Here is a 15,063-nt window from a genome sequence, read left to right as displayed (position 1 = left end):
CGGCAATTAAGTTCAAAGCAGTAACAGATTACTCTACTATCTAAGAAATAGATTTTTAAGATGGAGTTAAATGACTTTTGTACCTGAAGCGCAGAGGAGTTGACGATGAAACTTGACACTTTTCAGAAATGTAAGAGTTCTTGGCACTAAAAGTTGTAGACCAGAACCAAGAATATAGGTTAAAGTACCAACTAAAGCGATAACCCTCTCCCAATTACCTTTAGGATAATAATATTAACAGATAAGATTTTTAGCATAAATCGGTGCACTAGATTTATACCTTGGGTTCAATGTATTCCTTTTTCACTATCTACGATATTTTGTGATTCTGTTTGATGTTCATGAAAGTAATGTGTATATATAGCAAGACATTCAGCACTAACTGCACTTAAAAGAAGTCAAGCCAATGTTTGATGTGTTGACATGACCTGATATAGCTTATTGTAATTGAAAATAGCAGTTACATTTCCATTAGTTGAAACAAATAATTGTAGATATCTTCTTTAGAAGTTAATTCATTGCATTTAAATGAAAATTATGACAATAAACAAGAACTCGTTTACAATCAATTGAACACAACATACCAATGAAAGATAAACAATTAATTACAAATCACTGCTTTCAATTCGGTACTGAATGAAAATGATAAATGTCGGGAGTCTGTGTATCTTTGGTGAATAGTAAACCGTAGAAATCTCGCGGGTCTTGGTGAGAAGAAGAAAGAACTAGAGTATCAGAAAGTGACGAAGAGAAAAGCAAAGATACTGAATCTGTTATTACTGATAGGTTACTAGATTGCGCATGCGTTATGATGCTCCATTGCCACGTGTTATCTAATTTATAGCTTTGTGTGCACGGCTTTGCATCGAACTTGTGCAGACCCTCTCTGAATAATGTAAATAGAATGGAAATAAACGGCAATACAAAGGGACTAGGACAATGAAAGATAATGGTAATTCTATCTACATTTTGAAAGTAAATGGATTGTAAAATAATTAGAGCATAAAGCTGTTTTTATAAATAGGAAAACAAACGTGTAAAGTGAAATGATGATGATACAATCCAATAATAATTTATGGTTGTCAGCTAAAAGTTTTCAAGATGTTGTTAGGATTGCAATTTATGAGAACACTTTGACATCATTGGAATTATGAATTTTTTATTGAAATTTAAAGTAGATTTGAAATTGATTATTATTTATTATTACTTCATTTTAAGAAATACTTCAGATGCAATTAAGTATGCAAAGAAATATTAAATGTCGTTAAAAGCATTGTTTACAGAAAAATTTAATTATAAATGAAAAAAAAAATATTAGAAGAATTAATTATCGATTTGATTTAACTCATTAAAATTAATTATTCAATTAAAAACATAACAAAGGATGTTGTTATTTTAGAGGGTGGAGTAATAAACATATGTTATACCAATGTAGAGTAAACTTTTCAATCTCTTCGTAAGAATGTAACACAAATTTTTTTTCATTTTTAAACAATTGTTATGATTTCAATCTTGAAACACTGTGTAGGCAAGCAGTGAGAAAGATAATTGTATTTATTGTAATTTGCAGGATAATGAGTTGAATTAACGAAACTCGAATTTATTTAAGCGAATTATTCAAACTAAATTAGGTTTGTAAGACTTCCAACTACGGCAAAACTAATTTACTGTTAAATGTTGTGTACATTCGAGACTTGCATGATAATTCGTATAATGTATGTTTTTAACAATTTTTTAGGTAACGATTAATTTTTATCGTGATCGTATATCGCTATGACTCAGTAATACCTAATTGTTTATATTTGAAATTATTGGATTACATATTTGAGCAGCTTCATAAGAGAATAGATGCCTTCGATAACAATAATAAATTCTATGAAAATGATGAACTAAATTAAAAATTTTTTGAATATTAGTATTATGTGGTGATTCATATATTTTTTTAAAATAAAATTACAATTCACAATAGTAATTGTGTCTTTTAGTTAACAACTCGAGAAGAGGGGCAACTTTGAAATATAACGCCCCCCTCCCCCTTCTGATCCTACTCTCACTTTTTACACTCTCACTTCCCATACTCCCACTTTCTACCACATTTTTCTACTCCCGACTCCACTTTTCCCACTCACCCCATCATCTCTTTCACTCTCCCATATCATTAAATACCTCTACTATCTGATACTCTTTTTCCATTTTTGCCACACTTTTTTATTGTGAGCACGTCGTCTCATGCACACATTTCTGTTTACCGTACTGACCTTCACAACATATGCCAAGGTCAAGATCATCGAGAGCTTGTAATCTAAAAGACGTAATTTCCACATTTTTCTATGAATATTAATATTGTCTAATTATTTTGCTAAATATTTCCAAAACCATTTTCATATTTCAGTTAGATTCAAAGACTTATATAAATCATTGTAAAAGAAATCTATCTGTTCAGAATTAATCAATTCTCAGTTTGAATTTGCCAGCTGAGAGGAACTTCGGCGGCTATCTTGGGACTGGATCGATAACCAATCGACCAAATAATCAATATTTCTTAATCTAGTCACTCATTTGACTAATTTTCAGTGTCCCTTTTGACTAATGAAGTTCCTGTCGCCATTCTTTTTCTGTTCTCATTCACGTGTACACGCCATTCAAATTCTTTTACTATAAATCTTGAATTTGTGAGTCAATGATTAGTGCTAGTGCTATCCTGAATCACCAGAAATATTCAAGCTTCATTCTACAATCGAAATCAACGAACATTTCAAGACATTTGATAGTAAATTCAAGAAATTACATTAAATTCATTTTGCATTGCATTGATAAAATTCAAATTCAGTAATTACAATTGACAACCAGTGATTTCGAAAGACATTCATTTCTTGTATTCAGTGACAAAAGTTGTTCAGTGTATACTGTGTACGTATTAGTGCTGAAAATAAAGATTATATATTTTTTATAAAACTTGCCTTCCGTTTGTTCTGTTCCGGCACAATCATCCCTATCCTTAAACGGTTAGGTTAATTCAAAAGTTGAGATTTTCTCAACACTATCAAATAATTTTTTTTGTGAATTTTTCATTTTTCTGAGTCAAAACAGTACTTTTGTTATGTCCGACTTTATTTTTTTTATTTACCTCTATTATATCTGAAGATTGTCAATATAAATCAATTTCAAGAATTAATTAAATAGCTGGTAGCGGCTAAAAGGCTAATCGAGGTATGTTGGAAAAAAATTGTCGCAATGAAATCTTATCTTACAAGAATCCACGCCTCAGTTAATGAATTCATTGTAATGGAATGAATTATTATAATACTTACCGCATAGCAGTGTTAGCTTGCAATATAGAATCCTTGCTTCCCCCGTTCGAAAGACGGAAATTGAGTACCTCCCTTACTAGTAATAACTGTGGGAAATTATAACTCTACTTTCTTCGCGATGGCATTTCCCGCGACGCGTATACCTGCATCTTGAAACAGGCTCAGGGATACACGTAACAAGCCCGGCTGCACCTCAATTGCGGACGAGGCCCAAAAATGGGGCAATAAAATTTCTCAGTTGCGGACGGGGTCTTGACCATCGTAGTCTCAATTGCGGACGGGGTCATTTAGGGAATATTCAGGTACCAAAAAAGAATTTAAAATTAGCTCCACCTGCAAAAAAATATGCGCCACCCTACAGATGACTTGAATGCTGATCGGCGATCAAAATGTAAGACTTTTCTACATTATTTGAAGAACTTGGCAAGTTGATTCTGCCCTTAAACACTTTCGATAGAACATAAGGTTTTCTGTAGGATATATTTATGGCCCTCAAAAGGGCCGTTTTTTGATTGGAGCTGCTGTCTAAGGAGCAGTATTCGGTAGGAATTTTTTAGAAATTATTTTCATTTCATATTTCAGCATGAGTTCTCGAAGAAAGTTCTCTTTTTCCTGGGTTTTTTTGGATGTCGTCACTGAACTTCGAAGTTTAATATGAAAATATCGGTCTGAATCGATTTGAGTGCTTCTAAAAATTGAAACAAATTAGGGTTCGCGGAGTTAAACATTGCATTTAATTTAGAATGAAATGACTCACAATTGTTTGTTGTGCGACGAGTTGTTTCGGAATGTTGAGCCCAAATTTCGGGAGGAAATGGCGAATTTGGTTCAATATAGTTTTCGAGAACGTAATCGCAGAAACCTACGACTCTTTTATCATCTGGAAGTATACTCATAATATCATCAGTGAAACAGTCACTGACTTCCTGAACTGGTAAAAGAGGAAGTCCAATAAATATTTTCAGGAAATTTGACAAATCATTATTTGTTCGGTACTCAGCAGCTAATCCGAGATCTTGAATTTTACGCCAACAACTTTGGCCTAGATGAAACCGGCACCCAATGATTTTTGAACGAGGAAAAACTCGATTAAGAGCCTTATGAATGGATTTTTCGAAGTCTGCGAGGATCAAAGATGGATTGAAAGATAAATTAAAAGCACCAATACGTTCAAGAATGATTTGAAAAGCTCGTTCATAAGTCGAGCTGGATTTGTCGGGCAAGAGAAAAAAAGCCAAAGGCATAAAAATATTTTTATGCAGATCGTGAATGATAAATACTTGTTTGAACGGTTTAGAACAACTGTAGAAAGTTCCGTCGATGAATATTTGGTCCATTTCTGACAGTGCCGATAAATTAATGGAAGTGGTAAAGAGTATAATGTTGGCTTTCCGGTCATTCGCGGAGAGTAAATTTTCACCCTTATTGCTGATGATTGCTAGTTTATCAACAACATCATGGGTTTCTCCAAATGTCTTTGGAATTTTCGGGAAAATTGCTAGTCTGCTTCTCGAAAGATTTTTTCGTAGTTGCTGAAGATGACTGGTGGTCAGAGTATCTACGTCCCTCGACTTCAGCTCCGTTTGAATTAATTTCGATGGACGAACAGAAACATCATCCATGGCCTTCCGTTTCAAGCTATTATTTAAATGTTGCACATTTAATCGAAGGAGATCTTCAGCTTTATGCGTGTGTCCGTCTTCGGATCTTTCCACGATGACGTTCGCATAGAGCTTGGAATTTGGACTCCCGTAGTACCAACTCTATCCGCTTTGGTCGGCGGTCGCTGACGCGTCTCGCGCTCGGCGTGTTCGGAGTACCCATATTCAGACTACTATATAGAGCAGTACGAAATGGGGCACGACGAACTATAATCTGCCCCCGTGTTACGCGACATATCTTAAAGGACAGAAACATCTATGTAAACACGGGGGCCCAGTTTATAAAGAGTATTCAGACATGCTATAGGCCTATAGTTGTTAGGGTTAGATATATCACCCCTTTTTGAGATCAGCAGGGTGCACCTTTCAACGAGCCAGCCAGAAATTCCTGTATCTTCTTTAAGGTTTTCTGAGAAGATACAAACCAGATGCTGGTGAGATTATGTTAATTTTCTTCACTAGAAAGTGGAAATTTCATCTAGTCGTGGGGACATCCAATTGTTAGTACACCTATGTACATTCCTGATCTCTTTAATGCTGACTCGTTGGAACTTTTCAGGTATTTGGTGCAGAATTCCCTGAAAAGATCGAGGGTAAAATTTTTGTGTTAATTGAAATATTTAACTAGTTTACCTTTTTTTTAAGTTTTTTGATTCTGAATAAAAAGTAGCTACACTCATTTATAGCTGGAAACCTAATTAGTCTGAAGTTGAGTGATTTTGCGTCGAATGCAATTGTTCCCACGTCGATATAATTTATTTTATTCGTGAGATAATTCGGGATTTGTAAAATCGAATCCATTACCATAACTTTCTTCTAGGAAGTTAATAAGTTCTGTAGAAAAACCTGTATAGTAACTTAAATAGCCAGTCACAGCATAAGACGTCACCATCTATGAATGTATTCGTTTTATTCGCATGTTTAGTAACTTTATTTCAGTAAAAAAAAAATTTTTAGTCGGAAAAACTTAAGTATATTGCATTGATCATGTTTTTAATTGTTTATAACTAATCCAATTGTTATGAATAATTTACATGAACAAAAAGTAGCCTATAACCATCTGACAATGCTCTCTACATATCTTCAAAATTTGGTCGCATTTGGATTAATCGTTTCAGAGATTAGTGCGGACAGACAGACAGACAAACACCAAAAATTCATATAGTAGTCGTAGTAACGGCTCATCGGATTCCGATAAAATTCAGCAGACATTAATAGGAGGATGTCAGAAGTAATTTAGGCTACTTTTTGTTTATGCGAATTGTGTATAACATTTGCATTTGTTATAAACAACTGAAAACGGAATCTATGCAATATATTCGAGTTCTTCAAGCGAGATGTCTTTTATTTTACTGAGAAAAGTTACTAACTATTTAACATGAATGGAAGCGGATTTTTTTTGTTTGTAACAATTGATTTAATTATAAACCATAGAAAACAGGATCTGTGCAATGTATTCAAGTTCTACCAGCGCGATATTTTTCCTTTTACTGAAAAAGAGTTACTTTCCACATAACATGAACAGAAACGAACTCTTTTTGTTTATAATAATTTAATTCATTATGTACTCTCAAGAACAAGAGTTTCGCAACGAATAATGGTTCGACCAGCGGGATGTTTTTTTTAACATAGCAAAGTTACTGTCTATGTAGCATAAATGGAACCGTTTTTTTTTGTTTATAACAATGAAATCGTTGTAAAGAAGCATGAATTGAATCTCACGATGAAATTCGAATTTTTTCCGTCAATATTGATACTTGTGATTGTATTACTTTGTTCATATCATTATAAGGCAATGCGTATCTAGAATTGGCTCATTCAAACTTTGAACCTAATATTCAAAACTTTTTCCGATCAGTCTATTATTATGCAACGTAATTATGCACGTTACACAGACGAAGTTACGAAGATCAGCTAGATAAATCAATGACTTCTTTTATACAAATGCTCATATCTCGTGAACAGGAAGAGATAGAGCAAAAATAATGAAAATGGAGGGATGTATCTACAGAAGGATCATACTTTTGACCCTTAACCTCATGGTGCATCCATATTTAGTTGATTGTCATTAATTATTAACTAAATAAATAATTCACTCCTAATAGTGATTAATAAGAATTTAATTGTTTTGTTTATAATTAATTAAGTGTTCTTATTTCATTCTGTGATATACAGAGTTCATAAGATAATTTTTTTACATTTTCTTTATAATAAAACAACATTTTGATCCGTAAATGCTCATGTCTCGAGAATAGTAAGAGACAACAGAAAAAAATGAAATTTCAAGGGCATACCTATCAACAGATTGTAGGTTTCGTTTATTATACTGTGCTTTTTGTACTGTGCTAGTTGTTGTAAAAAAAAACGTGAAATTATGATACACTAAAAATTTGGGATTGCGGTATTACATTATTTTTATCATTAGAAAAAATCATTGCAATTGATTATTTTTAACGTTACACACTTTATTGTCTTTCCTATAGCCTCACTGTCATAGACGCGTTGTAATACCCACGCCAACTTTTTGGTGTAGCAAATTAACTGCAATTAAAATCCCAAATTTTTGTTTCATGCGATTATTTTTTTCATGTCCAAATTTTTTATCAAATATTCCCTATCTTTTTTGGTTTCTTTTTCAGTTTATTTTTTTATTTTTCTGATTATTAAAAATTATCTTTAATTCTTGTCAAAAAACATGTATTTGAAGATCAAAGATTATTGTCCTCGTTATTTAAACTTGATGCATAATTTTTACAGCCTGTGGGTCTTTTTTGGTATGATAATTTCAGTTTCTCAACATTTTAATCCAGCTATCAAGGTAGTATAGATTACAAAGCCTTGGAAATAGAAAACACAAAATGTCGGTAAGTGCGACGGTAGGTACATGCAAGGATCCAACAATGTAGAACTTTAAATTACCTGTACTCGAGTTTTCAACAACATTTTGATACCATACTCTGATATTGTTTGTAATCTTTTTTCTTAATAGTTCAAAAATGAACAGGGATACATATTCACTCTATCAAATATGTTTATGTTAGTGTACAAAAAACTTTCACAATAACTCTATTTTATAGCATGCTCAAAAATTGTTGAAAACTGTTTGTATGAAAAATAGATATTTTTAAAGATTTAATGGATTTTTACACATTGAAAGTCATAAAAACTTACAGCAATAAAAAATATACAGTTAGGGACCATATAACTTAATATACTCGAGGACACATATCGAATGTAACAATAATTTCAATGAAAAACGTGATAAAATTTCCAACTAAAAACATAGAACTACTGTATGATAATCAAAGTATTCCCATCGGTCGAAGTGTTATTTATAATGTGCATAATTTATTACCGTAATATCCAAAACATTAAACTGCAGGTGGCTATCATATACATTTCTTTTTAATGAAGTTTATGCGTAGAATAGTCATTTCAGTGCAATTTTTTCTATTCATCATATTCTCGTTTCTCATGTTGTTCTGTTCTTTTTGTGGTCATTTCTACATACATTTACTCGTATATATATACGGATCTCGTAAAATTTATGCATGGTAGAGAACGCTAACCATCTGAACACGTCATGTGAAAGTGCAGATTTATGTTAGCTTGCTACTACTTCTAGAAAAACTGTCGCCTACAGGTAAGTATTGACATTGTGAAGTTCGGCACAAATTGCATAAAGGCTTATAAATCACTTAGACATTGAACATCCTTTCTAGTGTCAGCTTTATATCATTAAATATTTGGAAATTTTATATAAGTCGGAATATCTAAGCAGCAAAGATTTTTTTGAAGTACCTAGTATACTATAATGTTGAGATCTTAAAACGATTTGATTTGTATATCGAAAACAATCTTCTGCAGCTGTAAATTTTTTTTGTAGCATTAACAAAAAAAAATCAGGTACAGTTGCAGATTAGACTCTGCAGTATAATAAAATAAAGAAAAATCTATTACAGCTATAATAAAAATCTGTTAAAGATAAAAAAATAATATCCTAATGAAATAAAAGTTCATAACAATGACCATTTAAAAGTAGTCGTTAGCTACTAATAATAATTGCTATTATTGCTGACTTATACATATATGTATATATTATTTTATCAGTTTTGGTTAAAGAATGTATCACAAAAACTTGGTTTTTTACCATTATATTACAGTTTCTTAAAAAAATATAGTCTTTTCAGATTTTCTCCACTCCATTATCTTTTAAATTGCTTTAACACGAACTTCATATCTTAAATCATTCTTAAGATATTGTTCACAAAAAAAAAATATCGTATATGAATGCATGAATATGTATGTAGTCTTTTTGAAAGCCCATTAGAATAATAAAATGAATTAGTAATGCATCAGACTTCGATCTAACACTTTAAAAAATTTTACAAATTGCCACAGATTTTTTTTTTTTTGACGTAACAAAAAAAATCTCTCTAATTATTTATCCATATGCTTGTTGTTGGTATTTTTGATCATTTTATATAAATTTCGAACAAAATATTGATTAAAAATTAAAAAAGTAAGGTCAATGTCCTAATTATCAGTTAATGAATTTACAATAAGTTTTTCGGTATATAAAAAATGCATAATTATAAATCTTTACTAATTCAATTATGATGTGATTACGAAAAATTTCAAAGCGATGTTTATAATAAATATTCACACAAAACGATTTTCTTCAATTTCAAAATAAAATTCATTTAGCTTAAAAATATGCATGAATGAGGGGCATTGACTTTACATTTGTTGATTAAACGAATAAAATTTTTTAAAGTTTTAGATCAAAGTCTGATGCATTGATAATTGATTTGATTGTTATCGCTACTTGACATAACAAACATAAGCAGGATTGGTTTTCCAAAATTATCAAAATGTCTTAAAATTATCTAAAACAATAATTTCATCTTTACTTTGCTTATTTATGCTCTGGAGCAATCTTTTTTTGATATCAATTCTCTAAAGAAGATTCTGATCTTTATCATGATGTCTTTTTCTTTTATTAATAATACAAAACTTAATAAATCTTTATCTAATCATATAACTCATTGCTATAAACCAGAATGACAATTTTCACCATGATTTATCTGGACGACAGTAGTTTTCTTATAACAAAGTATCTTAATTTATTGATTTTACGCTATACTCTACCTGCTCCAGTAATTGACTTGTTGTACTGTTTGGTAGTGGCACTGAGAAAAACACCAACACCCACATGTATACCGTGATTAATCAATTGAACTGTTATAGCAACAAACATCACCACAAAACCCCAATCACCTTCTGGATAATAATGGGTTTTTAGTGTCACTCTTTTTCGAGCATTCACTGCAGTTAATGATTCCTCAGGATCTTCTTCAGCTAATTCTTCAAGTTCTGGTTCACACGTTAAACCACCTTCTAGAATCAGTTGCTCTGAAAATCTCCTTCTCATCATCTTGGGCGTGATAGGCCCAATACTTCCTCTATGAGAGCTTTTAATACTCAATTCTGATCCTCGTCGAAATGAATTACGCCTTGACTCTGAAAAACCTGTATAATGATAATTATCAGATGACTTGAAGCTTCGATCGTTAGTTTTTGTAAGTGAGCAAAGTGGTTTAAATGATGATGTTAATGAAAGTTCCTTTCTTGGATGCTTATTATCGAGATCAAATTTATTGAGTAAATTATCAGTAAATTCTTCTTCATTATGCTGATTAATATGTTTTTCGTTCATTGTCGGATTATACTTTTTTCTTTTCAACCGTTCTTTACAACATTCATCTCCCAACGCACAAGGCTGATGGTAATAAATATTTTTACCGTATAATGGACTGATAATATTTTGATTTTTAGCAACAGAACATTCTACATCTTGGCATTTTACCATGGAAATGATCGACGAGTCTTTGTCTGATGAAGAATCTTTTCTCGAATCACAATCGTAGGATTTATTATTATCCATTGGTGAATAAAGACGCATAGCACTCATTTCCGGATATTCAAATAAACCTGGTGATACTTCAATACCTCTAATGGAAGATGAATCACAGGTTGAAGATATTCTTCTTGAGTCAGTAGGACTTTTTCTTGATATTGATGAACATCTTGAACTATCAGAATTAAGAGATTGACTACTAACTACTTTAGTTAATTTTCTCTTTTGTGTATTCCATTTAGCTTCAATACTTTGACGTCGTAGCATCTCAGTCGGCTCAATGAACTCATCTTCCTTCAAAGCTACAATGTAAGAATGACGTCGTGTGCGGTTCCCTTTGGAATGTAAGTTCACTTTCTTATCCATTTCTTTCCATGTGTTATGCTCCATACAAATGCTAAACTTTTGTACCTAACTAACACACGGTCTAAGACGTTTCTAGAATAAAAATTGAAGTGCGACGAACTTGCAAACTTTTCATACAACTTCCATCAATAACTTGATACTTCTTGCACACATATTTTCTTGATTATAATGAGAATTCAATATTATCAACATTTGAATATTACACCCGATTAGTCACAAAAAATATAACTGATGTTTATCCAAATTGATACAATTTATTTTTGAAAAGAAAAAGAACTGAAGCGTACATTAGATAACTTAGAGGAGTACTAAAGAGTTAGATTTTATTTTGCTTGATCAATCATATAGGATGAATTGCAACACTATTTAGCACCAACACCACATACTGGTTTTAATTGTGATGCCTAACACGAATTAGAAATAACGATAGGTGTTATCTATAACAATAGTGTAACCTTAATAACGTACACTTTTTTGCTGACACAACACATGTCAAGTATACATAGTAGGTCAACAAATTCGATATCACCGGACAATTTTGTACAACTTGATTTAAACTGTACTGTATATCGTCTATGGTATTTTTTATTTCCTTGACCCATCTGTTGCATCAATTCAACGTGACTAGCACACACATAAGAGTTTCAAGAAAATTAGTATTCAAATGTTGTAATTCAGTCGAATTTCTTATTCATTGAGTTTCATGAAACAATGATTGATACAAGATATGTATGTAAATGTGATAAGGATAAAATAATAAAACATGAGTTCAATGTAAAGTTATCCATTTTTTACCATAGAAGAAATATTGCGTTTTATCTAAAACTACTGCTTCATTAATTTAAGGAGTTTCTTTCTTTACTTTATTCTATTTATTAATTCGTCAAACAAAATGAATACAAAATAATAATAATAATGTATTGTTGCTGGGAAGAGGAAAAAAGTTCAAGATTTTAATCTATTCGTACTAACATTCTAAGACTATAAGTGTAACAAAATTAAAGCAGATTAAAACGTAAATTTAATTAAATTTTACCGAATCCAACATTTTATTTATTTCTCAGTTAAATTGCATTTATTTTGTGTAGAATTTTAACATGGGATTAAATCAAATGTAAACCGTGTCCGATTTCTATCAGCGTAGATAGATCAAATAAAAGTTTAAACTTATTATAAAATAATAGGAAGATATGCATAATTAATAATTGAACCAGTGGTCTGGGTGCGACCCGAAAGGTCTACACAACTAACTTCCCAGTGGAAAGAATAATAAAATTTAGCTATTTACAGTTATTTGATTTTGCAAAAAAATGGCTGAACAAATTTTGCTGAAAACCTAATCAGTTCTAAGTTGCGTCATTTTACGTCGAATGCAATTGGTCTAACGTCGATATCATTTTTTGTTCTCGAGATAATCGACCAGAACAATAATTCCGAACGCACGTACGACGTATGAATATACGCACATACGTACATACACACATACAGATGTCCACTGGAAAACGGTCTTATTCGCTTTTGGGGACTTTAAAACGTGGAGATATGTCAAAATTCGGGATTCGCAAAATCGGACCCGTTACAATGACTTCCCACTGGGAAATTAATAATAGAAATATATGCATGATTGAATTATCAATATTTTTTCAATTTCATAGTTAGTAGAATAGTTTTCAATAAATTTATTTTTTGTTCTTTCGCAAGAGGTTACAATAAAAATTCAATTCTTATGAATAAGTCGTTCCTGTGACCTACGTGATATAATTATTAAATAAACTTTTTGAAGTTAAATCAACTCTCTAAGTAAAACTATAAGTAAATGACAAATTTCCTGTCTGAATCTTTCAATAGCAAACAAAAAAATAATTTTAATCATACTTTTCTTTTTATTATTAATGTTAAAACTTAAAAAGAAGAGTAAAATTTTTATAATTCGTTTGCACAACACTAAAGTTCATTGATGACGAATTATTCTATTAACTTATTTTGCACATTAATGTTATTTCACAATTAACAAAAAATTATGAAGTTAGTTCATCCAGGTTTTTCTATTGATAATGAATATTTTCTATCTTTTCCTACTTTAATTTATGATTACATCTTACAAAATCCTTGGAATTTAACAAGAGCACAAAGTAATCAGTATGTGTAATTAAAAGTGTTTTTACCTGCTGAATAAAGTGGAGGATGATTAAATTTCAATTTTGCAGAGATATGCCACGTTCCTGGAGCAGCAAACTGAAGACCGACTCCTAAAAAATGAACCAAGGCAGAACAGGTAACTATAACAAAACCCCATCCACCTTCAGGATAGTAGTGTCGAGTCAAAGTCACTTCTTTTCTGTTACTCACTGACAGATGAGTTACATCGTTTTTTTTATTCTCACTTCCTCTGCTTTCAACAAAACTCTTAGTTCTACGTTCGAATGATTCAGTGAGAACTGGAGGTAACTCGTAAGTGGCAGACCTTGATCGAAATCGACGATTCGAAAAATTTCTTTTTTCACCCCACAAATTTTTCGTCCTAATTTTCTCAACGGGTGAATGTAAGGGATCATTTATTTGTTTTCTTAAAAATTCTTCAGTCCTATACTGATCACTGTTCTGATTATTTGTCAACACACTTGAAGTACTAGCAACATCATAATTAGCAACTGTGATGATTGGTGGTTTAAGATTATTCTTCAAAATAACAGCACTATTTACAAATTTAGTTTCAGTAATAACTTTCTCTGTAGGCTGTGATATTTTAGATGTCTGATCACCAGTGACTAATGTTTCATTTTGTTTGTATGCTTGGTTTTCCTTAATCGTAATAAATTCTATCCCTTGTCGATGATTTAATAATTCATTGTCTAATCGGTTTCCAACGTTCCCATTCAAGTTACTTTCTTCACCAATAGTAAAAGCAATCGATCCTTTAACTCTATCGACATTCTTCACGTAGGATTGATCAATTCCAATCGCTTCAATTTCATATTTCACTCTTGCACTATCGGTATTACTGCCAACAGAATTAATCACTTTGGGAAATTGGTTGTTATTGAATACATGATGTTCTGAATCAGATAAAAACTCTTGTAGAGTAAAGATTTCATTAGCTGATGGCTGATAAGAAGACTTATTCTCACTTGTTATTGTATACGATCGTAATAAGGAATTAATACACACTTTCACAGTCACTACATGATTAGGCCAAGTACTACTATGTTTCATTTTTCAATAAACTTTATCAACTGTGTCATATTTTAATGGTTTCATTAATAACAAAATTATCCGTTGCAATATTTCCGAGGAGAAGGATTCCTTGACAATTAATTGTAATGATTAATGTACTGAAAAACTGTTAATTGAAGTAGAGAATAAATTTATTTTAAATGAAGTTCATCAATGATAGCTGTGTCTCAATTATAATTAAAATATTTTATTGTGTAAATTACTTTGATGATTTGAAGTATTTTGGATTCGATTCAATTAATAAAATGATTCGCTTAATGAACGATAAAATTAACTAGTTTAATTACTGTGAAAAATTAACAAATTAGTTAAAAAACGTGCTTGAAAAAGATCTTTTTAAATATGATTATGGTAAATTTTTTTTCGTTTAGTGCACGATATCATTTTATGGTCATCATTAAAACAGACACTTTTTCAATCTTTGTGTACACTTTTTGTGGAACGAAGGACGTACTGACTTTTTTAAAAATATTTATACTAACATCAAGTTTGTACTTCCAGTAGTTTCGAAGACAAGCGTAGCAAGAGCTTCAATATTGATTATAAACTCAAATTTATGAAACTAACTTTC

At 31.3% G+C, this 15,063-nt stretch overlaps 1 protein-coding gene across 1 annotated transcript; it reads right to left on the bottom strand.

Annotated features, from left to right (window-relative positions):
• Window positions 1–3,943: 3,943 nt before the first annotated feature.
• Window positions 3,944–4,933, bottom strand: LOC118066843 (uncharacterized). Its single transcript, XM_035083196.1, has one exon. It carries the CDS (start codon window positions 4,931–4,933, stop codon window positions 3,944–3,946), a length of 990 nt encoding a protein of 329 aa, XP_034939087.1.
• Between the last annotated feature and the right edge of the window lie 10,130 nt (window positions 4,934–15,063).

The sequence above is a fragment of the Chelonus insularis genome, unplaced genomic scaffold (genome assembly GCF_013357705.1).
Source record: "Chelonus insularis isolate UGA/USDA-ARS -01 unplaced genomic scaffold, ASM1335770v1 contig_356_pilon, whole genome shotgun sequence".
Lineage (NCBI taxonomy): Eukaryota > Metazoa > Arthropoda > Insecta > Hymenoptera > Braconidae > Chelonus > Chelonus insularis.
The sequence above is the reverse complement of the archived record's forward strand: the minus strand, read 5'-3'. Positions and strand labels throughout refer to the sequence as shown.